This window comes from Dermacentor variabilis, chromosome 2, assembly GCF_050947875.1.
Source record: "Dermacentor variabilis isolate Ectoservices chromosome 2, ASM5094787v1, whole genome shotgun sequence".
Classification (NCBI taxonomy): domain Eukaryota; kingdom Metazoa; phylum Arthropoda; class Arachnida; order Ixodida; family Ixodidae; genus Dermacentor; species Dermacentor variabilis.
Window position 1 is genome coordinate 83,171,023 of NC_134569.1, and position 26,774 is coordinate 83,197,796.

General features: G+C 44.0%; 1 protein-coding gene across 4 annotated transcripts in view; it reads right to left on the reverse strand.

The window, feature by feature from the left end:
- The window catches only part of LOC142572185 (adenylate cyclase type 5-like), a 308,272-nt gene that overhangs the window by 154,249 nt on the left and 127,249 nt on the right, over positions 1 to 26,774 (reverse strand). For all 4 annotated transcript variants that reach the window (XM_075681117.1, XM_075681118.1, XM_075681116.1 and 1 more), the window contains exon 2: positions 5,694 to 5,754. In XM_075681117.1, the coding sequence (XP_075537232.1) occupies positions 5,694 to 5,743 (50 nt within the window). In that variant the 5' untranslated portion in view covers positions 5,744 to 5,754. The remainder of the gene's footprint in view (positions 1 to 5,693; positions 5,755 to 26,774) is intronic.

Sequence of the window (26,774 nt, forward strand, 5' to 3'; positions counted from 1 at the left end):
CGCCCGTTTTGTTGGGACCCATCGAGAAACTTTTTGGGTTCGGAGCAGAAGCGTTAGAGCCCCTATAGCCAGCACTCCTCGTCCTTCTACCACTGCTACTACTACTACGAATCGTAGTGTAATAGAAGTACAACTATTATTATCGCTACTGCTGCTGTTACTACTATTCGTACATTTACTGCTATCAGTAGCAGTAACAGTAGTAACACCAGTAGTAGTTAGTCGTAACAGCAGTAGAAGTAGTGGTGGTAGTAGCAATAATAGTTGTGTGGCTGCTGCTGCGACTACTACTATAGGACTACTGCTAACTACTCCTTCAGCCATCCCGCTCCCATGTGTAGGGTAGCAAACCGGTTAGGCTACACTGGTTAACCTCCCTGCCTTCCTTCTCCACTTTTTCCTTCCTTCCTTTTCCTTCAGCAGCTGCACCGCTCCGTCGTGAAGACACCGCAATAAATGAGAGCCAAAGGATATTTCAAAGAACAAATGATGAAAGGAGTGGATCCACTTACTGGCTGCGGACTTTCAATACGATTAAATCCCGCGGAACCGCAAGAAAGCCTCGAAAACATCCCTCTTCCCTGTGTCTTCGTCGCTTGACAAAAAGTTTTGGTTGCTCCCCCGCCGGAATGACAACACAACAAAGAGCGCACTCTCCGAAGCATTTAACTTGACGGATGGAAAGAGATGGGCGAAAGACAGAGAAACAACTTCCCTCCCCCGGGAGCTAGCGTCAGCGATTTCCGGTGCCGTACTGGAGTTCTACTGTCTCTGGTCGTCTTGACATCAAGGCCGAAACGCGCTAAAGAACACACACACACACACGAATACGCGAACACTTTGTGCTCCAGCGATATTCACCGTGTTGCAACGACATAAAGCGGCGAAGTGTTTGTTGCCGAGATGGCCCGTCGCTATATGGCCGGGCTACACGCGCACTCGATTCCGGAGATATCTTGCCTCGAGGGCTCGATATCTTGTTCGAGTGTCGTGCATGCGTGTTTTCGAGACGATCGCACCGTCGAACAGCAGAACGACACTGATTTAGCGAGAGCTAGAGATAAGGCAGTATTTATGTTACTCCGCGGAAGGCGAAATTGGAAAACAGGGACAGAAGGGAGACGCATAGACACCACAGCAAGCTTCGACCGCAAACCCACCTATACTTACGTACTGAATGTGTTCATGCTTTTCAGTAACCGATTTAAAAGGCAATGTATATCAACAGCAGGGCAAGGAAAGTCAGTTTACAGGCAACGAGTGAGTGAATCTCCGCTCCTTATTCACTGAAGAGCGATGGGACGAAATTTTGTAGAGTGTAGTGAGCCAGGAATGGGAGGATGACGTTATCGTGCTGTCAACGGCAGGCACTTAACCTCACATCGTACAAGGTAATTCTCTTTGAAAGAGACAAAGAGTTTGACCAACTAAAGCCCTTATGGCATGATAAATAAGGATGTGATATATATAGCAGTGAAGTGCGATAAAAGTCAGTGAAGAACGTTGACCTTGAGGATAACACTTTGCCATTTTATTGCACATTCTAGAAAGAGCGCAGAAGACATAACTTTGGTGAAAAGGTAGGCAACTCGGGCGCTACGAACTGGCGTTTATTCGTGGAAATTGAAATATAGTATATATAGAACGTGCAGGCACGATATCACAATTAAGGATCACAATGCTAAGTGCTATACCTAACTGAAGAATTCGCTAAAAGAATTGCCTAAAGAGACAACAACAAAATATTCCGTTTTGAATTCATGATACTCAGTTTCTTCAGATAAACGCCAGCTTATAGTCGCGCCTGCGTGACCAGCCCTTTTGTTGATGCAATGCCTTCTTGTTATGCATTGTTCCAGGAATGTTGACCCTTGTTGAAGTAACGCAATTTCCCGTGCGAACAAAGTGGTGGGCATTTTAAAGGAACACGATATTTGCAATAATTGCATTGTTCTTCGAATAAATATGAGAGGATGAATTCATCAACCAAGACCAACACGCTCTGCATAAATAACATAGGTTCATCGACACTTGTTTAACGTATCCCGCGCTTATGGTATGTCTTGCTTCTAAATATCAAGGTGGACTGGTAAATCATAGCTGTCTTTCTTTCTTTCTTTTTTTGTTACAGAGGAGTATTTCTAAAGGATGGACGACAAATCGACGCGCGACGCCCTGCTTAGATGAATGTTTTTTGCCGTTTTTTTTTTTCGAGTCCGCACGTCGCTTGTGTTCTATGAAACAGCTAAATCTACTAAGCCCACTGGAGCCATGCGCGGTTAGTTAGTGACGAACATGTTTGCTTATTTAAGTCATGGTCTTGGCTTCAATCGTTTCGTCGCAGGAACGTAGTCAACACCTTGTTTTTTGCTTGAGCGCAGGCTTTGCTCTTTCTTCAAGGTTAATTGCTGCATCTTCCACTTTGATGATGACGTTGGTAAGAGGGCGAATTCACCAAAGATAAAAAGAATATGATACGCAATTTATGCGGAACTTGGAAGTTGCTACGCTGGCGTTCGCTTCGCTATGCAAACGAAGAAGAAGAAAAAAAGTTAATGGGAAGGAGGAGGGCGGAGAAAGGTGACGAGTTGCTTAACGAGTTCCTCGATTAAGCTTGTCCATCTTGCCAAGAAAACTCGGTGTGTAAGAAATGAAGTGAGCCATACACGCATTCGCATTAGCATCCTTAGCCTCTGCGACTTGTGCTGTAAGGGTGCCGACACTATTCCACTATGACTTAGTTACTCGGCTAGGATTTGTGTTTACGATTTCTGCGAGCTTGACATTCAACTCTGTCTGACTTGTGTCTGTCTCTAGCTGTCTGAAGGTTTTTAGTTGTGTCTTCAGGGGAAGAAAAAGAAGAGGAGAAGCAGAGGCAGAGGAGCTTCGCATCCAACTCCTAATTTCGTGCCTAGGAGTGCCAAAGCAAGAACGCTAGCAGCCCGAATAATTAAATGTCTAGAAGCAAACGTGGTCTTACGAGAAATCCATGAAAAAATAAATTGCCCCAGGTTATAGTTATCTCGGTGACGCAAAGTCCCGTTGAGCTTAGCATCTTTTAATTGCTTACTTGTATACACATCAGGGAGGTATGCACTGGCAACGTTGCGGAAAATGTAATATTGCACTAGTGTTCCAGAAAATCACGAGAAGCGAAAGTAATCCCTCCATTCGTCTAACTTTTATGTTGTGTTCTTTTTTAAAGCAGTACTCACTTTTCCTGACGCTTGCCAATAGTTGAACCTCGTTTTAAGAGAGAGCGAAAGGAAGCACCAGACAGATCATATTATTAATATTATTATTATTATTATTATTAAGCAGAAATCTCCCCATCACTTTTCAGGGTGTTGCCGTTTCTAGCAATCATTAAGGCCACGTGACGGGAAATGCGCACTGAACCGCAAGACAATTCAAGCAGATGTAGCCAGCCAGAATAATGCCTTATCACGACGCGGAGATCAGGATGGCGACGTTAAGTATGAAATACTAGGGCGCGTATTACGTTAAGTATGAAATACTGGGGCGCGTACTGCGGCGTATAAGGCACGGAATAGGCGCGCCGCTGTGAAGGAGAGAGCGTAGCGACAGAGACAGAGTGTGTCACGTGACATCGACGCGTACCTCCTACGCTCGGTGACCAGGAAAGAATTCAGTGCAAGCTCCGCTCATATATTCGCACAGCATCTGCCAAATCATGCCTCCGCGCTCCAAGGGTTATCTTCTAATTTCAGAGATACCGTGATCGAAAAAAAAAAAAAGAAAGGGTTCGCCTCTGCCATGACGTCGCGAAAATAAGCGAACGTAGTTGGCTCGCCCATCTATGCAAATTCTTTTTGAGCTGTACAGCGCTGTTTCTCACAGCACTCTCAGGTTGTCGCCGACTATAGTCTAGTGAGAGAGTGAATCCACGGGAGTTTTAAAGTGAAGGATTACTCGGACCGCGTCACATCCGTCACTGACGCAAAAAGCTATTCGCGCACTTCGAGTTCTTGAAGTGCAAATGGATGAGTGACCGTTCATAGTCCTGCTGTGCGTCCTACTGTGTGCTCACAGTGTTCCCGATCTCATTCTTTTCTTCTTTCTCTTCTCCCCTTCCCTTACCGCTAGTGTATATAGGGTAGGAGACCGGACGATCTCGTGGCTGAAAACCCCGCCTTTTCTCTCGCTGCTTTCGCTATCACTAGATCGACGGGAGGTGCTGGAGAACATCACTTGAATAGGTGTGCCAAGACCTGAGAGAAACGTAGGTCATCGTCAGACGCAAAGAGCCAATGAGGGGAACGTGACAGCGGTTCCCTCATTGGCCGGCATTCAGGAGTCCGCTCACTCACGATTACGATCGTCGTGATAACGAGGCAATCCTTGCCGCAATGGCCAATCACCTCCGGCACAGAACTAAGAGAAGCTTAGAGAGTATGGGCCGAGATTTCTGCGAAACGGACGCGCGTTTTCTTTTCAAAACGACATGCACATGTCCAACCCAGCTCGCAGAACTGCGTCGTTGTTGTCGTTGCTTGCTTTCGCTTCAGCCTTGTTGGCCTTATGTGGTTGGTGAGATCCCGGTTGAATCCGTGGGGCACGTAATCATTGTCTATTGAAGACACACGGAACGAGCCACCTTTACTCGCTTATCTACCGACTGACCTATACAGCGAAATGTCGGATATGGGGCGAGGAATGCCTCGCATTAATGGCAAAACGTGCCTCTTCCTGACTGGCAGAACGACACACGCTTCTGCCAGGGCTTGTTTTCCGCGCGAACGTCATCGTCCCTTAGCGTATCGCGTCATCGCGTGCTCCTTCTCCATCGGAGGCGCGTGTAATTTCACCGCTCGTCAGGAAGGGAATCGCCGGCCTTGAGGTCGCTCGCTCGGCTGCGGGAGGCGTTTCCCGGAGGCGAAATGCGACGTGGGGACAGCCGTGACGAAACCGTGGCGAAGGCCAAGTGTAGCGTCGTATTTCTGTTGCCAGACACGTGCACCGGCTTGGACACAGCGTAGTATAGTCGAATAGCAGCGTCGCAGTCGAATTAGCTGCGCAAAATGAAACATGCGTTTCACTGCTACTATGCCTCACGGCGTCCTTTCCACGGAATACAAAGAGGGCAACAAAGAAACAGGAGCATTTGGCTTCGCGCTGACGCCTTCGTCCGCTTTTGTTTTTTGTGTTGCTTTGTTTTCATGTTCCCATTTACCGTGTGCGGGAAAAGACATTGCAGCCAAAGAACTTCCACGAATAGCGCGCGTTCCAGCTCTGGCGAGGAAAACGGATTTCTAAAGTCACGACGCACAGTGCAAGTGGTGCGTTTATCTGCATTATTTCTTTTTTTTTGCTGCTGTAGCAGAAAAGCAAACTCTTTTTGAAAATGTCAATTACTTATAACGCTACTTTCTCCGTCGCTTATTTGTAGCAGTTTATATCTTTGTATTTCTCTATGTGCCAATCCAGTAGGGCGTATCTGGCTCACATGAGCAGCACGTGTTGAGTGGTAAAAAATTCAAAGGAGCCCCCTCCCCCCCCCCCCCAATATGGGTTTCTTTCTATATAACCTAATTCTTTGTATAATTTGTTGCAGTTCATTTGCCAGCAGCACAACATATATTGATCACAGAAATATAGTATCAAGGAAAATATCATTGTTTTCCTTGTACGTGTGCTACACGCGTGGAAGAATGACGAAATGCTTGACTTACCGTAACTCGATCGCTTCATTTTTCATGTTCTTGCCCATGCTTGGTGTCATCTAGACATAACCTGGAAAAATTCAGCAAAAGGACACAAAATCAGTGAGGGTTTGTCAAGTGCTGACTGATATGTTCGGTATTTCACAATTATGTTTTAGTGCTAATAAATTATTCGAACTTTTTCGCTTTTATTAGGTCTCTTTTTTAAGTGCCCATCACGGGAAAACGAGTTTCAGGTCATTATTATTTTTTTTTTGCAAATATGTGCCAGCGATTATCTTAACCCTATAATGCCTAATGTATCATATATTGCACGCTGACTATGATGTCTCAAAATGCTTCTTTAAGCAAGGAAAATTTTATGCAAAGCCATTGTTCCTTTATTGATGAGCTGGAGTAAAATTTCAACAGCGAATACCATACCAAAGCAATTACTATTTAGTTTATCGATACCGTAATCATCTTATAACTTAAAAAAATTATTCGTGTTTTTTTTTCGCAAATGTACTCTTTGTGGCCAGAAATAAACGTCAACAATCCGTTACCATTTTCATTGACGTGAACTGTGTTCGGGTACTGCAGGGTCAAGGAAAACTTCAGCCGACCGCAATATTTGCCCAGGCTTGTATAAAGTACCGCTTTGCAGAAATAATTTTTTTTATTGTCATAATAGGAGGCAGGGTTGTCTAACGTTTCCTGTTAAAATTTCGATTACCAGTTATGATTAAGGCGAGAACACCACTGAGTCGATGCCATTTCGGAATTAGATCGTTTTATTGAGGGGCAAGTCCGGATTTTGCGATAGACTTAACCCAAGGTGTGGCGCACTTTCGTGGCACGTAAAAGCAGTAGCCGTGCCATTGACAAGGCATACGCCTTCGGTGCCAGCAAACACGTATGAACGTCCCGCCGAGCGATTAAGAAGTGGACAGACACCACGGGCAACACACCGCATGCAGAGTACGAGCACCAGACGACAGGCTGGCCCCGTGGTTCAGCTTCGTGAGCCTCATGTCGAGTTTAGGCACGACCTTTCGGAAACAATAGATCGATGAGCGCAGTCATTCGAGCAAGATTAAGGCTTCGGAACTTGCTCAGCCACACAGGCCGACAACTTCTGAAAGCTGGGCAACAGCAGGTACGCAAGGTTGAGACATGCATATATGTAATAGTCCGTCAAATAGGCGTGCCGTTAAGTATATCTAAGAAGAATAAATCAGACTTTGTGTCGCCTAAAACAGCGCGAAGACGTGTGAATACGACAGCGATTCTGTGGCGAACTCGGTGAATGGCTCTTTTTTATCGACGCAGTGCATCCATTTCCTTGGTACTATATAGGTATTTATTTTACTGTTACCATGAGGGCATGATGGCGGCAGTTTTCCGGCATGAGCGGAAACACTGGCACACTGGAAACACGGCATCAGCGGAAGAACACATAACCGCTATGCCGCCGCAACAGCAAACCAACGTGAAAATGACTGCCCGTTGATAGTTGTTAAGGCTGCGGAAGGCAGCGAGAGGGAGCAGGCCACGAGCCTCGTCTCTACTGGTCTTCCATTTTGTTTAACGCTCAGGTACAGCAATAACAGCAGCAGCAGCAGCAGCGATATTCCTGTGACGCGAGACATTCTTCTTTTTTCAGACGTCCATTCGGTTGCGGCATCGTCTCCGCCTTCGGTAGACAGCTTGGCGCACGTGGCCTCGAATGTCGATCTGTGACTGCGCGTCCTGTGTCTCACGTGCGTGCTGCCGATAGTGCAGTCCAGTCGGCGCTAATCTCTCCACTCGGCGCTGTCAACACGACGACGACGTCGGCTTCCTTCTCGCGGTGTCTGTTGATCGTCTGTCTCGAGAGGCCAGCTCCCATAATCTGAGAGCGAGGAAGCAGCGGAGCGAACACTACTTCCCCTCTGCGCGCCATCGACGATTCGAGCCCCCATCTTCAGTGACCCCGAAGCTCCGCTGCGTAATTGGCACACGCGGTACACCACCGGGAGGCGGTCGCTTACGGACTGGGACGTGTTGGCGTTCTTCACTACAACGGCGCTAAAAAAAACAAAAAACAAAAAAATGCTTATTCTACTTGTCGTGGTTGGTCGCATTGATTACGCTGCCGTCGTCGCATTGAGACGATTACAGAAGCTGCTTGGAGTCTCACGGAGGGAGAGCTTTATACTACATGCGGGCAGGTGCGTTTCCGTGCGCTTATAGGAGAAAGCTGGAGTACCCAAGGATGTGATGGTAGTGACGTTTCGTAGCGGCATGTCCGATCTCCACAGTGCAACAAGCTTGCAGACAAAAAATAAACAAATAAATAAATAATAGTAAAACTGCATTTTGAACTACGCACGCCATTTTCCGCTGCTTGCCCCATGGTTATGCGTGTAAGATATAAAAAGACCTATGAATTATTAGAGCTTTTATCACAGCAGGTAGGTATGTTTGTAACGCGTCATTCACGCAGGAAAATCAGGAGATCCTGGCCGAAATGGTCATTGTGGGCGCAGCATAAAACAAAAGGACCGACCTTTTCTTCGTCTTCTGTGCCCGTAACGTGGCAGCACTTCTGTCCTGCTTAAAACTAAAGTTAAATTCTGCTGTTTTGCGTGTCACAACAGAAAAAAAGAAAAGAAAAGAGAAGAGAAAATTAAAGTTAGAAACAACACGTGTCTCCCCACTGTAAGCGTGAACTATCTGTTCTACTTGCCTGTTCGTTCTAAATTTAGTGCCTCTTCCTCTGAGCGGGGCAGCCTTCCTGACGCACGTCTAACTAACCTCTCTGCCTCAAGTGTGCAAAGGCACTGCACGTCATTGCGTAAACTACCCGGAATGTTTCTGTAATTGACAACCTAATCACGAGTAATGAACTCCGGTAGGCCTAATGAGTGTGAGCGCATCAAGGCTGCTGCGTTACTTTCAATACATCAGAAGCATGCCAGATGTACTGCATATCTGTATTCTACATGCTATAGCACTTTAATCCGAGCAACGAAGATGCATGTTATCGATCGAGAGACTGTATACTTCATGGCAGGTAAACGTCGGTCAAGGAACAACGAGAGTGCAAAAGAATGGCGGCTCAAACGTTTGCTTCATAACTTGGCCTAAAAAATTTCGACTTCTGCGGGCTCGTGGCAGTGTGGCATTTCCGCCGAAGAGAAGTGCAATATCGCCCATGCTCCAATATGCAGACACACGCTGGGATATTCCAGGTGTCTATTATTGATAGCCAGTCTACTGCTATATATAATGGTGACTTTGCAGCTCTTGATGTGCGCCGTGAAACCTACATAATACAATTGTTCAGCAAGGATCGTTAAGTGACACGTACAGAGAATGGAAGCAACCGACTGCTTCATTTCGATAGGCACGCTGGTAGTATCCACCGTAGGTCTGTGTACCACAGATAGAGAAATCACAAATGGATTGGAATCCCATTATCCCGGCAACTAATGGCGCGATGCGGAAACACAACGCGTAGTCCTTAGGCAAACTACACTTACTCGGTTACGAGCGGACACTCGAGTTAGAGAACTTCCACTGTAATGGTTATGGCGCATGCAAATAACCTTTTCACCATTTTCTTCTGATCACACCAGGCAACGTTGCCTACCAACGACACGCAGATAACCGCCCTCGTGCAGCCCTATAGCGCTGTTATGTTACGCATGTTCTTGCACCATTAGTGATCCGTCGCAGTGGCTCGTTCTGTTTCCTAACACGAGTTCGTGGCTACGGCATTTATACGCGGACCAATGCAGAAGAGCTCGTGCGCTTAGATTTAGGCGCACGTTAATGAACCCCAGCTAAACAATATTCATCCGCAACCCTCCACCTCGGCGTCCACTGTGCAGTTCAGGGAGATTAAATCACGCAATATGTTGAGAAAGCCAATGTCAAAGACATAGGCCCATCGCCTTGCTCTGTGTCCCGTGTAAGATACATTTAAAACTCGATCTAACGAAAATCGATCCTAGGAAGTTCCCGATCTAACGAAGAAATTTACATTCCACGACATGTGCCCATGGCGTTAAATGTTACCATCAACCCGAATTAACGAAGCAAACTTTGCCGAACTCCATTTAACGAAGCGTTTCCTGAAATAAATTAGTAAAAAAAGCGATTATTTCTTTATCATTTTGACACAGACGAGTTCTTCTTCGAGCGCCTTCACGCCGCGCGCATGCATGGAACAGCCGACTCAACACCGCCTCAGTAGGGGCGGCGGTGGTTGTTTTCGTTATTTCATGGTTTGTGCGACAGATGGCTGGATTAGCGGCAAATACAATGCCGAGGTAGCCTTTACGTGTCGCTACGTTACAATTTCAGATTTCGAAGGACCAAAAAATTCATTTCTCGATTTTACGAACTTCCCGATATAACGAAATAATTCGACCGTGGTCATCACCTGGTTAAATCGAGTTTCAACTGTATTACCTAAGATGTTTCTTATAGATTTCGGCAGTGCCAGACTTTAATTACAACACGAAACACGCTTTTGAAAGGGGGTTTGGCACAACGGATGACGTCCATGTCATTATTGGGTTTATCGAGAAACCTGAAGGGGGATACCGCCAGACATACAGGGTCTTTTTTTTTTTTCAGCTGCACCAATTTTTATTAAATTGCCTGTGGCAGATAGTACAACAGTTGATCTAAATTACTCGATGAGGTGGTCCTTATTTCTACGAGAAAGGACTAAATTACTCGATGAGGTGGTCCTTAGTTCTACGAGAAAGGAAAGCGCTTGATTTAATTATTAAAATAATTACGGTAATTAAATTTCTTAATCATTTATTTTGCGGCACATGGTTGAATCTAAGAATTACAGCCGGTGAGCTGGCAAAGCGTATCCGCTTCGAATGAATATCTCGAAATTGCGTGGTGCAGTCATGAGAATTCCTTCACAGTGGATACGCGTTGCGAACTCACCAACTTTAATGCGCTTATTCAAATATGTGCCGTAAAGTAATTAATTAAGAAATTAATTAGCGTAGCTATGTCACTATTAGGCATTTTTATTTCCAGCAGAAGTAATGGCCGTCTCATCGAGTAATTTAGGACAAACGTTACAATTGTGCCATCTGCCACAGATGCGCTGCAGCTAAATAAACTCTATATACAGGTATGGCCTTTACAGTATGGGTGAGATTACAATAAATGTATCCGGTTCATTAAATCATCAAGATTCACGCAGACGCTAACACTATTCCGACTATCTGTAGGAACTCTCTATAGTGAGCAAAGTTTTCTTCTTTCCTTTTTCTTTTTCAGACGAGAGGGAGGAAATAAATACGAGACACAAAGAGCTTAAGTCAGCGAGTCGTGATCTCCCGCTTTGTTGTCCACTTGATGCATACGAGAAGCTTTTGTAACAATAAACCGGGAACAGAGCTAAAAATTAGCCGCAAACATCTCAGTGACCTGCAGTTTGTAGGCTGCCACTGTCTTGTCAACTAACAGGGAAGGAGGCCTGCGATTCCTTCCGGTGAAGCTTAGCTGTATAGCGTCTACAAGGGAGACGAATTTTATTTAAGAAGAAGATTACTGATGAACAGTCTGAAAAAGGGGTGAGCGTTTAGGATAAGCACTAGGTCACTTTAAAGTAATCCTCGATTATACACCTCGTGATTGTGTGTTTATCAAGGCCGAGTAACTCAGACCGTGAGGAAAAAAACAAATAAAAAAGCAGCATTACAGAGCAGAACTGGGATGGTTCACATATTCGTACAGAAAACATATACAAGTCATAAACTGAGCTTCCGGTAATACCGGTATATCGTAATATCCGATAAGTGGGCAGGCATTTCTGCTGAGTGTCATACCGTAATTTGGAAACAATAGTAAAGCGGTTGCAAGTGAACTCCACGACAGCGCAATCAGCAACCGGAAGGGACGGAAGAACAGAATCATGCAATGAGCTTAAAAAAAGAAGTGCGCCGATAATATTCTGGCTGACGATAATTAAGAGGATGGGCAGAAAATTCAATGCATGGAACGTATATCCGATGATCATTGAAAATATAACAAAAGAATGGGTACCAATGAAAGACGAGCGCTGTCGTCGTCGCGTGAAAGTCGCACAGTTTAATGAAGCTTGCACAGATGGGCGCACTTGGCGCAAGACGAGGCTAAATAAACGCCACTCGCACTAGACTTAGTTATTATCTAACCATGACAATGTTATTTTAATTCTACAACTGTTTGCGTTTGTATACGGAAGACGCTTTATAAAAGGGCCGGAGGTTTATAATGTTCGATCCATACGTAAGCGCTCTCGCGTCCACGTCCCTAAAATTATTTTTTTTTTTTTTTTGGCCAGCGTGATTTGACCAGCATATAGCGAGGGTTGCGCTAGAACATTCTTAACACGCCATAAATCAAGCGTGGCTTCAAATGCCCTCGAATCGTCCTCTAACGCATCGATAACGCAAAAGTAAGGACCGAGGCGCTGTGATTTATATAGGGTGTCCCAGCTAAGGTTAGCCAAGCTGGTTAACGAGAAAACAGATTAAAAAGAAATGGTGCAAGATACGATTAAAAAAAAAACTACGGCGTTTGGTCGTCAGATCTCTGATCAAAATGGATTGTGGCTCCTATAAATGCATCTCGTACTGTATTTTCCTAATCTCTTTTTGTTGAACAGCTTGGCTAAGGTTAGCTGGGGCCTATGGTATCGAAGGCATGAAGAGATCGACCGAGTCATACTGTATAGCACTGTGTTATAGCAACCGGTTGTATATACTGTATAAGTTATGCAGATTGTAGAGACTGGGTACTCTGCATAGACTGCATATCGACTGTATAGCATTATCCCGCGTCATTAGTGCGGCGTATCTAGCAATTGCAAACATTTCAAGCGATGAAGCATACCGTGGGATTTGTTAGGTTGTGTCCCAAGTAAAAAATTACGCAGGCACAAACGGATAAAGTGACGCCGCCTGCCGGCAGGTATATGTACCACACCGGATATATTTTTATACACTTTGGGTCAGCCTTAACAAAACCTCTCCACGAGCATGCGGTCTGCCATTTATCATCATCGTGAAGTTGTGGCGCTCGCCTCGTTATCGCGCCGATCACTATCTCCAGTAACAAGGGCGCTCGAAATCTGGTCAATGAGAAAATGCACAGACGTAAGACAAATTTTGTAAGTATGGGACCTAAAATACAGCGCTTACAACTGCGACGTTAGCCCTCGAGACTGCAGGAGCAACGGCTGTCACGTAGGCCCGTCGGTTAATTGTCGGAGCCGGAAGAAAGTTAAACATTTTGTGTCGTGTCCTTAGCAGCAAATGGTTGACAAAATCAATGCTGCAGCGCGTGTGCAGAAATAGGTCACGCTACTCCTTTACAAACCTATTTACATGGATGCATATAGCATACGTCGCAATATATAGGATATCGAAAATCATGTTTAATGGGACTTTTTTCTCTCGATTATCTCAAAGCTGCGCGTGGATTGACTGCTGAAGCCTGCTTTCCACATTTATTTGTAGTAAGCAATCGCTTTTCCTTAAGACATTGTAGAAAAACTAAAACAAAAGAAAGAAGGAAGTTAACCCCGCATCGTTTAGGAAGTCCAGTGACAGACTATATAGTGAGAGTAACCATGACTTCTTTTCCTGAACTCAGCATACCAGTCACTGTGGAGGTCACATCGTCTGAGAAAGCGTTTCAGGATGTGTCGTGCGCCTGAGCATGTCCGTATACCACGTGGTGCACATCATCGTGTTGTGCCGGAGTCGTACATTTGCGGCAGCTGACGTCGTCCTTGGGGAAGTCCCTCCATTTGCATGTGACAGCCCACATCTTCCGCAGGGAAGCTTTTCTCCACCCTTGTGAGACGCTTGTCGCAAATTTCTGCAGGGAAAGCGGTGGAGGCTGTGTGGATTCCTGGTCGCGCGGGATTGTCGGGAAATGAACGGGCCAACCAGCTCGCCTGCGAAGCTTCACGCCAGGCTCCCGGTATCTCTGAACCAACTCCGCACACTTCACACTACACACCGTGCGGAGGAAGGGTTCAAGTACACATCACATTCTCTTCACTGCTGTAGTCTGCGTCCAGCATCTTTATAAACTTCATGCCAAGCGCGTGTTTTGGTTGGTTTGTTGATCCTATACGTGACTGGCGATGCAACCCACTATGAGGGATAGGCCATGAAGCAGGCGGTAGTTGTAACAGAACTACAAAAATATTAAGAGAGCATATTAAAGAGAAATCGATAGCAGATTAATAAATAATCATAATAAATTTGCTTAGTAATCTGAACTCTGTTATGCGTCTCAAGAATTATAACAAAGAAGATATCCTATTGATATATGGTTATTTATGATCAGAACAGAAATCGATAAGGTAATTAGTGTGAGGATATCTTGGTGTACATGACAAAATTAAATAGGGCCTCGAATGCGTCCGTGCTACACAAAAACCTAGTGCCAATGCCCCTAGGTATAGTCCTATTAAATAGCCAAAGCTGGCTAAGAGGACCTTTCAGAAGACGCTTCCTTTGAGCGGTAAATCTACACAACTCGGAAAGTACTAGCAATGAGTGCTTCTTTCTTTGCGTTTCCTTCTTGCCCTGCTTCGACGCTTCATATTTTTCATCTTACTAGTTCCAAAGAGCGCCTAAAGCGTCAGACCTAGCATACGAAGCGTTCACTGCATAGAGCGCGCTGCAAATACAAAGATGACAAGGCCTGCGCGGCATGTTCCTTCGAGATAGTCCAAACTAAAATTAAACGCACACAATAAGAAAAGAAACGCGCTTGAACTGAGCTTTCGGGAACTATTGCATCTTGGCGAATGACGGAGCCGAACTAGAAAAGTTGCGCTCATCTAAGTGTGAAAAATGTTCCTTCGAGATGGTCCAAATGAACAAAAAAATATACGCACACAATGAGACAAGGAACACGCTTGAACTTAGCTTGCGGGAACTAATGTTTGTTGGTGAAGGACGGCTTCGAAGTAGAAAAAATTACGCTCATTTAAATGTGAAAAAAAAAAAGAAATATAAGACCATTCTAGCTGCTTTGTAACGTGTGCGCTGGTGCGATTTTCTTGCAGTAAGCAAGGCCTTTGCTATGCACAGCCGCACGTACGACTTCTTGGACGAAATGGCGCGTATGAAATTCGCCGTCTCAAAATATTTTTTTTCTCGTCGTTGCACGCTCTTTGTGCCACGTCTTGAAGCACGTATTCGAGGTGCTCTCACTCTGTAGTTTACTAATGTTGGTCCTAAACCCACAAGCAAACGTCCCAGCTTTCTTGAAGAGATATAGAAAAGAAAGAAAGGAAAAAAGGAACGGAGGGGCTGGGGAGTGCAGAAAGAAGTGGTATTTAGCCAGTAAATGATTAGCAACAACATCCTTACCTGTACCACTGCAACAGCAGATCAGTTTGTACAGCGCCGACAAAATACCGTTTGTTATGGACCCGACGCAAATCCTGCGCATGTATTCCAAGCGCGTGCTGCTGATGAGGCAAGTTCCATTAGGTATGTTTTGACAGGCAGCTGGTATAGGCGATCTAGATGTGAAATACATATACGTTATAACTGCTATTACCTTGGCATAAAAGAGAAAAGGAATCTGAACGTCAATAATTCGAAATGAATCATGGACGCTTGTTTTTCTTCGAGGCTGACTGAAAAACGCAGCTGCATACGCATTTGACCTTTTAGGAAAAAACTAAGGGTTCTTCGCGTATACAAAGGTGCGACATAAAGGACTTGCGACGGTAACATAAAAGTGCGCATTGATAGCATTACAAATATTTCGTGAAGACAGCGGTGTTGTTTGGTGTTACTGCGGCGTAAAAAGGCCTCTTTTCGTTTATAAGAGTGCTCTTAATTTGTACTACATGTCGCTTCGTATGACATGCGATATTATTGTTGTTCGCCATATTGCTTTAAAATTTCTTTGTATAATGTCGTTGCGTAATGGGATATTGTTGCGTTTCGTATTGTTGCGTTGAGAGTTTCCTTGTAATATCGCTGTGTTTCGTTGACTGCTTTGCGGTAATGTCGTCATGTGAGCATGAATTGTCTTCAGCTCCTTGTCCTACAAAAACTACAACACATCTTCGTTGTAACGAAGTAATCTGGACGGGAATCGACTTAGTTATATGCAGCATTTCGTGAAAAGCAGATGAACTAAAGAAGAGTCATAATTACGCGAGAACATAAAAAAAACTTCGAATAAAACGAATTAGTTATAGCGAGGGTTTACTGCATGTGTAAACGTTTGGAAAATATATTTCACTGCATCACCTGTTCAAGGGACAAGGAGTAGCCGGCGCCGTAATTCTGCGCCCGTAATCCCTTCTGCCACGTCTATACTAATAATAAAAAAATCAAGTCTCTCTTGTACCCGAGCTGCCGCTGACGTATGTGCTATTCCTCATAGATCACTGCTTCAGGTGCATGTTCACGAACTTGTACTAGCAATGCGCAAACACTACGCGTGTCGGTTTAACTTCTGTGTCTGCTGCTGCGAAAAACAGAGGCGGCATATGGCACGCATTCGGCGAATGACTACGGCGCCCTTCTAGAATTCGGCGCACACCTTTGCTCCTTATCTCACCTTCTTTGTTCTTGCTTGGTATTGTGTGACTAACGCGTGACGCGTACGCAAGGTGATTCAGACAAAATTACACTAACCAGTACAAACGCTAACTTGCTATCGTGAGTGACATTTTGCGTGATTACACCTGTCGGAGGCACAAATGATGAACATAAGGCTTCGGCCAAACATTTAGTAGCTGTAAGGATTGACTCGAAGTCGTCCCTTAATTTATGCATCAAGCTAACGTTGGGGGGAAGCCGATGAGGTGTTTCTCGCCAGTACTAACAATGCCATAAATTCCCCAATCAACAACTACCACAAGATGCTTCACTAATCTGCGCAACCACTAACGCGAGTAAAAAGATACCGCAGCAATATTCGCCCAGCGAAGAAGTCGTTGCCGGAGAGACAAGAGAAGGATACACCGCGGAAAGTTCAACAGCGTTCGATGCACAACATCCTTTTCTCGATAGATCGCACGCTTATAAATCACGGGGCTCCACAGATTGCACTTGAACAAGAGGGTAGCAGCGAAACGCAAAAGACGCGCGCACAAGGAAAAGTCGTTAGACATGTACGGACGCTCGACTTTCAACTTTGCTTTATTGTAATTCACAATGCCGCACATAACCTCCGACACATGCGCATCTTCAACTCCTCCCAAGACATGTGCATTGATATCACCTCGAAAAGTAGGTTGCCGCGCGAAAACAGCCGACGCATCCGCAACTTGTACTTCTCCCAAGACCCGTGCATCAATGTCAGTTTTTTTTTAATCACCTTTTACCTACCTGATAGGTAAGCCCGTTCCTTGTTGGTTAAACACAAAGACGTATCACTAATACAATTTTCTTTCTCATTTCCAATGTGAAAAGCTTCTAAGATTTCCAATTCGTATCTAGTCTTATACCCTCTCTAAAATGGTCACACGGCCAAACAGTGGCACAGTTTTTTTTTCACTTCTTGCAGCCGCGGTATTAAACTGCCGAACTGCTTCCCTGGTCCTCGCTTAAGGATGTCTTCTGTTCTTGCAGTGGCTTATTAACACACCTACCTGTTTGGCCTATATATATACAACCCCAGTCTTGCACTCGATGAAGGGTGTCACGTGTTTAATTTTACAGGCACCCTCCTTTTCAATCCTCGCACACAGATTGCGTCATTGCTGTTAAGCGTTCTTTTTGTTGACGGTAATTCATTTCGCGCTTTTGTTATTTTTTTCTGTTTTTGCTACGTGCATACCTTTATTTCAGTACAAAGGATTATCCTGGTGCCGTAGGCAACGCCGGTCACTCTTTTCAATGCGTTATTGTATTGTGCTCTCTAGATATTTCACGGTGGGCATATCTTCGTTCCCACCTATTTATTTCCTTTCCCTTACTCCCAGTGTAGGGTAGCAAAACGGGATGCTCGTCTGGTCGACTTCCCTGCCTTTCCTCTATTTGCTTTCTCTCTCTTCCCTCTTAATTTCGGTTTTACGGTGAGCGCAATAACTACCATCCTATATTGCACCTATTATGTACTTGTTTCAATCAATCATCGAAAGGCTAATCCGGCGGACACTTTTGGCAGCAGAGTTCTCTGTTTTAACCAATAGCAAGCCTCCCTGACGGGGGTTTCTTTCCACGTACACCCAAAACTCGCGCTTGAGCTGTCAATGTGTGCGCGGAAAGTTGCAACGACCGTCTGGGCTATAATACAACGCGAGCCTTTCCACGTCCCTGGAGGCCACAATGGTACGCGACGCAGCGGTCTAGTGTGTAGACAAAGGCTTCGAGATAACTCGATAGCGAGCCACTCGGCGCACCGGAAGCGATGCACTCAGCACAAGTTGACGATAGATAGGCAAGCAATTACCGCCCGTCTCGTCGCCCATTGTCCACCTGTCGGTGTGGCCAGTCCTCCTGCGCCGGTGTGTGATTAACATCACCGCGGAGGTAAAACAAATCGACGCGATTACCATTCGCAAAGTTGACGAAGGCGTTTCTTTTTTTTTTTTATGTGAGGAACAAAACACAATGTCAGCCGGCCGCAGCGTACACCGTGGCTCTTAGACGAAAGCAGCAAGAAGGAAATGTGGCTATCAAATAGCACTAATTTTATTTGTTGTTGTCCAGTCTTTGAGTGCTACCCTACTACTCCTTTGTGCTAGCGCTCCGATAGTTTGGTACTAGCTAAGTAAGAGAATAGAAAGAGCAAGTCAAAGGAATCGAAAGAAGTCAGAATTAGCCGCTTCTCTGTTGCAGGAGGAAAAAGAGCTTTCCGTTCGAATACGTGGCCTGGATTGAAGCGATTCTGTTATTCTTTTGTTTTGAACTTCCATTCCGGGATTCAGTCACAGGGATGTATGCTCCGCGTTCCGGCATTTTTTTTATTGATTCCAACCGACTGTCCTGTTAAATTTGCGGCTATCTCTTGTTTGCTTGTTTCAAATAATTATTGCTATTTCCTACTGTTGATGCTGTCTTCACAATAACGTGTGATTTCACACTTCCACACTACTTGTAAGCCCTGATAGCTTATTTCCGAATATTACTTTGAATAAACGGCCCGAATCATAGCCAATTAATGAATCCCCAATTGTAGGTTTAAGCCTTATATTTATACATCACTTTGCTACTGCTACTACTATACTACTAATAATAATTATAGTAATCAATTAAACCAATAATTTATTTAACGTACCCAGGAACAACCATAAGATCTGCACGCTGGCGTACGCATGCATTAAAGAAATAATAATAATAATAATAATAATAATAATAATAATAATAATAATAATAATAATAATAATAATAATAATAATAATAATAATAATAATAATAATAATAATAAAAATAATAATAATAATACGAAAGGAGCTGTGACACGACGGAAGTATTTATTTCTTTCTTTCATTACGACTGTACTGCAGTGTTTTAATAAAAGAAGCGCAACCCATAGAAATGCTGTCTTGGGCTCAACTTACGCTTGCTCAAGCGTGGCGAAGTGTCTGCCGATGAACACAGGGTCGCACATGAAAATAGTTCGTCCCTTACACATTTCCAAGCGAACAACGCGAAAGCAAATAGGTCACGCGATACGAGTCGTGCAATGTGCGTTGCATGGGGAAAAAAGCTGACGTTTATTTTTTTATTCAGTCGTGGATGTTTAATGCAAGCAAGAATGTGTCAATCGGTAAGTGCGCTCAAGCCAGAGGCCGTAATAGAACAGAAAGTAAGACAGGATTGGCATATTAGGCGCCAATGAAATATTATCATAGGAACGCTTTTGCAAATAAATACGCCTGCCCAGGTGGCACCGCACTCTAAGATTTATAAGCCAGCTCGTATACATAAAACGGGATATAGCCTATGCAAGTGGTGAGACGCTAACACAGCACACGGAAAGCCAACACGGAGCTACAGTTCCGTTGGTAAATCGGGCATGGCGTGCACACACACACACACACACACACACACACACACACACACACACACATATATATATATATATATATATATGTGTGTGTGTGTGTGTGTGTGTGTGTGTATATATATGTGTGTGTGTGTGTGTGTGTGTGTGTGTGTGTGTGTGTGTGTGTGTGTGTGTGTGTGTGTGTGTGTGTGTGTGTGTGTGTGTGTGTGTGTGTGTGCGCGCGCGCGTATGTGTGCACTCCAACGCAATATACGGAAAAACAGAAATTCACATCGCGAGAGCGTTCTCTGGCAGGTACCGCATTGTACATGTCAAGTCAGTGCGTTTATGCAAATATATTGCGTCCATGCTAGACAAATTATGTAGACCACGCCATGCCCGATTTCTACTGTAGCTGTAGCTCCGTGTTGGCTTTCCGTGTGCTGTGTTAGCGCCTCACCACTTGCATAGTCTATATCCCGTGTTATGTATTATATATATATATATATATATATATATATATATATATATATATATATATATATATATATATATATATATATATATATACATATATATATATAGCAGCAGAAGCCGCCATGGTCAGCGAAATTCGGGCGCGTTCGCTTCGAATGCTTCGCTTTTTACAGAGAGGGAGATTGTTTGCGGAATCAAACAGCTTGGAGCCTCGGCCAGGAAAGAACAAGGAACGCGCTCATATTCTTCAGACCATGCCATGCTGTAAGGTTTCTATATAACCTAATTTTGTTCTCACACATAACTGCGCGCCGCTGTCTCTCTACCCGCGGGAACTGCTGATCAGCTTGTTGTACACAACATGGGTGTTGGAACTGTGGCGTAACTCTTTCCACTACGCGAACCCGTCGAGCGCCCAACCATGCCCACCAGTCAGAGGAGTTGCGAATATTTGTAGAAAAACACGCGACGAAAAAAAAAAAAGAATAAAGACACACGGAGTATAGGTGGCTGTGTATCGAATACAGCGAAGCGTGCAGCACGAGGGAATGAATGAAGCAGAAAGTTGAAGTGGCCTCTATCTATTCGTCACTGATAGGCTTTCGCATTAACGTACTTGCGGATGTATTTTGGTCAACGGAGAAAACCAGCCGATAAGAGGCCGTGCGACAGATAACTCGCTGTTGCAAGAGTGACGCGCCGGCGTCCGCCAAAAGCGAGGCTGGCAATCTGCGCATCTGTACTCGCTGCCAACTTTATCTGGCGATGAAGGCAAGGCTACGGGGGGCGGAGCTTCGGCGCATGTGTTATCGTGCCAAGTAGTCCAGCGCTTTTGGTTTCTCGGAACAGAAGCAGGGCTTCCAAGTGCCACGGTTTCGCGTTTGCCAAGACGCGGAACAGGAAAGCCCCAAGTTAAGCCCTCTGTGGTGTGGCTGGTCTTGTTTAGCCGTTGTAAACAAGGCGTTTAAGGTTTCTCTTGCAGAACTTGAAGTAACGCGGATTAAGATGACGGACTACTTTCAGAAGCGCTTGCACTTGTGCGCGCTTTGCCTCCAGCTTTGGCTTCATTGCCACAGAAAGTCGTCCTCGAGTATATACGTATTGACGAGGTAGTTAGTAAGTGAATTCGGGTGGCGTGAATATCTCGCCGCAGGGTCGATGTCCTATTAAAAAAAATTGAAAAAGAAATACTAGTTTACAATAATTTGTGTTCAACCAGGAGCTCCGAGTATCGTGAAACTCTGGATCTGTCAAGCCTTTACTACGCGCTCAAATGAATTAACTATTGATAAAGAATAAAATTGTATTGTATTGTACTGTATTGTATTGTAAGACTAGGGCACGACAGTCGTGTTCCTACGAGCCTAGTTTTCATTGACTAAATATCACTGAGACGTCCTCTCGTGAGCGGTAGAGAGCCGCACCGGCGTGGTTCGGTCATATTGCTCCAAAATTGCCCCCCAAAAAGGACTCATCGTTTATAGATAACGCTGCCGGCGCCGAACTCTTCGATTACTGTTTCCCCCGATTAGCCTATGCCTGCAGAGTGTGCTTCTGGGGTTTTGGTGGCTTTCTATACCAAGAATCGTTATCTTGCACCAGAATGTATGTCATTCAGGGTGGAAGATGTGTTAATGTCAGATTAAACGAAGACGAGTATACCCTGACCTATAATTCCCAGTTAGCGGATCATGCCAAAGGCTCTACTCCTCTTTTCGCAATCATACGCAATCATAGTCAACTTAACCGCGAGATTATGGAAGCCATTTCACAGTTTCCGCCTTCAAGTTGATTGTGTAAGCCAACCGCCGATTGCCCTAAGAAGTGAAGAAACAGACTATCGCTCGCAATCATGCGGCCGCTACACCTGTTGGCCTGTGACAGTGTGAAAACGCATTTTTTTCCATACATTTGTTACTTTTATGTTTCTTTTTCTTTAATGTTTGTTTCTTCGTCTGCGAGAGGGCGCATATAAAAGGTTTGTGTACATACAGATACAGAAGTTTCAAAGAGGAAAGAAAAGATCAGGTAAATGTAGACAAATTTCTAGACCGTAAAGCAGGTATAGTATACCTGATTAGCTCAAAAAGGCTATTTATTTATTTATATATTTATTTATTTATTCAAAATACTCACAATCTCCAAATAGGAGTATTGTGTGAGGGGGCATGTACAGAAAACGAAGGACACAAAAAAGCAGCTCATGCATCACTATAAAATGGGTAACAGTTTCACAGGACGCAGAGAAGTAATGACAAGTATAAAGCTACAGATATAAGGCCAGAAAAATATTGCACAGTATATGCAATCTCTGAAGGAACATTGAAATGGCGGCTAAATGGGTGACTAACAAAGTACAAGGCAGTGAATATAGGCAGTGAAGGTTACTATTTGACCCCACCCCGTTTCAAATGGGATGCAAATAAATTGTCATCATCACCACCATGTGTGTGTGTGTGTGTGTGTGTGTGTGTGTGTCAAACAAAGGAGTGTCAAAGTGGAAGAAAACGGTGTGCGAAGTGTGGGAAGCCGGTCACGTGGTATATATACATATATATATATATATATATATATATATATATATATATATATATATATATATATATATATATATATATATATATATATATATATATATATATATATATATATATATATATATATATATATATATATATATATATATACTAACGCCCCATGCACATCTCTCCCCGCAATACATATCCACTCATTTCTTACCAGGCTTATGTTGCCCGCATTCTGAGGTTCCTTACGAGCTGTCTCTAGCTGTTGGGTTCCTAAATTTTTCCGTAGGCTAAGTGTTTGCTATACACTCTTAAAGACAAGTCTACTCAGTTGCTAACCAAAAGCTAGTAACCGCTTCGTACAAAGTTAACCAAGATTCCAGCAAGGGCAGTTAGCTGCATTTTTATCCAAATGAGGTGCTGCATACGACTAGCGCAGTTAACTTACGAATCATCAGCAGCAATGGCACCGGTGCAGTGTTATTTGGTCCCCAATTAAGCTAGCGGGGCCTGTTTTGTTCACAAGCGACACTTTCATTGCCAAGAAATAATCAGGCAGATTCTGTTCCAAAAAAATGTATTATAAGCATGCACGACGAAGAAAACTAAAAGAAGAAAGAAAAAAGAAAAGGACCGCATCGTCAGACAGTTTAGTTATATTTATAACACCAACCACGACTGGCACATAAGGCTTATGGAAGGAACATTACGCTGCGTGTAATAAACTACACTGTACAGGTAGAAACAAGAAACAAAGAGGAACAACGCATCGTGCAATACTATGATTGGGATACTATACGCGAACGACCGTATGATTATGCACAGCCATAACCTTTAGGAGCACGGGTTAAACTGGTGGGCACCTATCTATTTGTATGAATAAAGTTAGGTGGCGGTGGTGATGTGGCGTAGATACAGGCGAGTTTAGCCTGGTGATAGAGGCCTGCGGTTGCTCGGCTCGAGCGCCTCTCTATATATTTGCATAATGCACAATCTGCACATGTGTGCACCATAACGCAGCATCACGCTGTTTATCCAATATAATGGTAGTAGAGAAACTTGGGTGAGTTGGTGGAAGTTAATATTTGACAAGCAGCGGCGCTCAAAAGACGAGGACGAAAAAAAACAAACAAACAAGAGGAAAAAAAACAGGATTACAACGCAAGTGCTTACCCTCAACTTTTCTTTCTCCACGTCTATTTAGCGTTGCTGCTAGTCAAATAATGATAGGAACTATAGTTTATTTAAACATCCCGTTAAGACCACCACTAGACAGCATCATAGGCCACGGGTGGGATGATCGAGGTATTTTCTTTTACTATACCTTCTCTGTGAAACCTAAGAAGTGTTCAGGAGAGGCAGCACTTACTAACTACAAATTATCGAAGGTAGTAAACCGCTAGTAAAGAGAAAGTTATGGTGGTAAATTAAGGAATTGCATCTGTTACTTCCATTCTACTAACTTGTTTAATAGAGTAGCAAGCATTGTTGGTGCGGGCATGCACAGCTTTTTATTATTTCATAACTGTTTCTCATATTTGCAATTCTAATGACCTAAATATTACTACTAATCAACCTTCGAAGCAATAATTTCAAGGGCATGTTGTAATGCAAGATTGAATCCATCTAGTAGAAAGAGCATAATGTTCATAATAAATAGCATTGTACAGCGCGTGCGTGTGTGTGTGTGCGTGCGTGCGTGCGTGCGTGTGTGTGTGTGTGCCTGTGTGTGTGTGTGCGTGTGTGTTTGTGCGTGCGTGCGTGCGTGCGTGTGTGTGTGCGCGTGTGTGTGGGGGGAGGGGGAAAGAGACGACGAACTTTTTGGAAGCAACACGTGTTTACTTAACGCTTTCGGCGGGTGGACTAGCCTCCGTCAGAGTAGAGGAACACATGAACAATTCTTAGACAGTTCTAAAAGAACAGAACCCTTAGAGAACCCTAAAAAGGACAGAACCCTTAGAGAGTAAGTCAATGCTTCAAAAACCCCTAGGTCTTTTCGGATATATGTAAACCCGGTTACCTCTGAACTATCAACCGTAAACAACCATAAGTGGCAAGAAGTACTGACTAATGCTTCACTTCAGCTAGTCCGTATTATTTTAAATCACTACGAATCATCGGCAAGCTCACTTTTAAAACAAGAAGATACCTTGATTAACCAACTTGTCCCGCATGAAGTACATTTACTCAATGTTTATGAAGGGAGAAAGGTGAACGCATTAAGCAAAATAAAAAGAGGGAAGCTGTTGCGGGACAATGCTCCGGTAGTAATTTACTCTACCAAACAAAGCTGTTTGGCAAATTTCTGTAGTCCCAATTACTAAAACATTACCGGTGACAACCCACCTGGATACTATCACAGTCAACCTTTCACACGTTGCGCTTCTGTCCAGCCAACGAGGGCTTCGACAAATTGCAATTAATGAAAGACCTAGAAAACTTCTCCCGAAATTTCAGACATGTTTAAGACAAGAAATTTAAGACGTTTAAAATTAAGACATATTTAAGACATTTTCGCACATGTGACTTTTTGTCGTATGTGGCTTGAAGTTTTACGACATGAAGGAACGTTTCTCTGTCGCCTTTGGTTAGGAGTTGCCTTCACCAAGGCATACTCTACATTAATTGGAGTGACCGACAGTGCAGCATGCGAGGTCTGTGGCACCGAAGAAGATATCGACCACCTGCTGGGCCACTCCCCGCGATATACCCCAGAAACACAAGAACTTGCTAACGCTCTCCAAAAACTGGACAGTCGGCCGCTTTCTGCGCAGCTGCTGGAACACCTCCCCCATCGCTTGTCGGCCCATAAAGCGGTGAAGGCGCTTTTGCGCTTCTTGAAGACGACGGGCTTGTGTGAACGTCTGTGACTATTAATACAATTTCTATTAGACGACACGCGTCAGCGAACTCACCGCTAATTTCCTTCTTTCCTTCCCTCCTCTCTCTCCTTGTCTTTTTGTTTTCCCCTTATCCATTCCTCCGGTGTAGGGTAGCCAACCGGACGTTATTCTGGTTGACCTCCCTGCCTTCTGCTTTTCTCTTTCCTCCCACGTTTAACACTTTCATTTGAGATAATTCGAGGTTGCGCTTAGAGCTGCCATGTGCAGACACCACGCCTATGTATGTGTATGTGTACGTCGTTTTGTTTTGACTACGCAGAATCATGGTACCTGAAGGTCATGTTTGTATATATTGTAGCCTGCATATATTGTATATGTTGCGTTGTATATTTATCATTTTGTTCTGCATTCCAATATGCGTGTCACTGATAATGATTTATGATGCGCAGTGTGAGTTGTAGTCAGTTCAGCTAGTGCGCCCTCTGTTTTTGATACGGCGATTTTAAAGCTGTGTATGAATTGTTCATGCGTTACTGCACTCTGACGAAGGCTGGTCAATCAGCCGAAAACGTCAAGTAAACACATCTTGCTTCAACAAAGTTCGCCATCTCTTTGCTGCATATATATATATGCAGGAATTGTATACACACACACATATATATATATATATATATATATATATATATATATATATATATATATATATATATATATATATATATATATATATATATATATATATACGCTGCTTCTTCAAGGACACATTTTCCCTTGTTTCTTCGCCCTCTGTTAATGGCCAATACCCACTATAGGGGTTTGACCATGTTTCGGTATCCCACTCTTCATTTTCCTCCTTTCTTTCTCAAACTCGTGTCATGTGAACTCAAGCGGAAGGTTTGAGTGCGCCCAACTCTGGCTTGCTGCAGCATTGCACCACCGAGCTCAATCAGGTTCACAAATATTTTCTCACGTGACGCAAACTTGTTATTGGCAGAGCGCATTGTTTAAGGCATGCGTATGTAGTACTCTATCAGGATTGTGGGGCACCCGTTCTTACGAACGTCTCTATAGCGCCCGCAACTACTTTGCGAATACGGATCCTGAAGTGCACCAACGAACACTCAATCTATACTCGTCTCAATATCTTGAATCAATTCTTTTCAAGAGCATCCCCAAAGAATACGCACATACAGAAAATCAGGCGGGGCGTAACCGCTCCAGGCAGTAACTCTATAGAACGTTTCCATATTTAATTTTTTATTTATTTTTTCTATACTTTT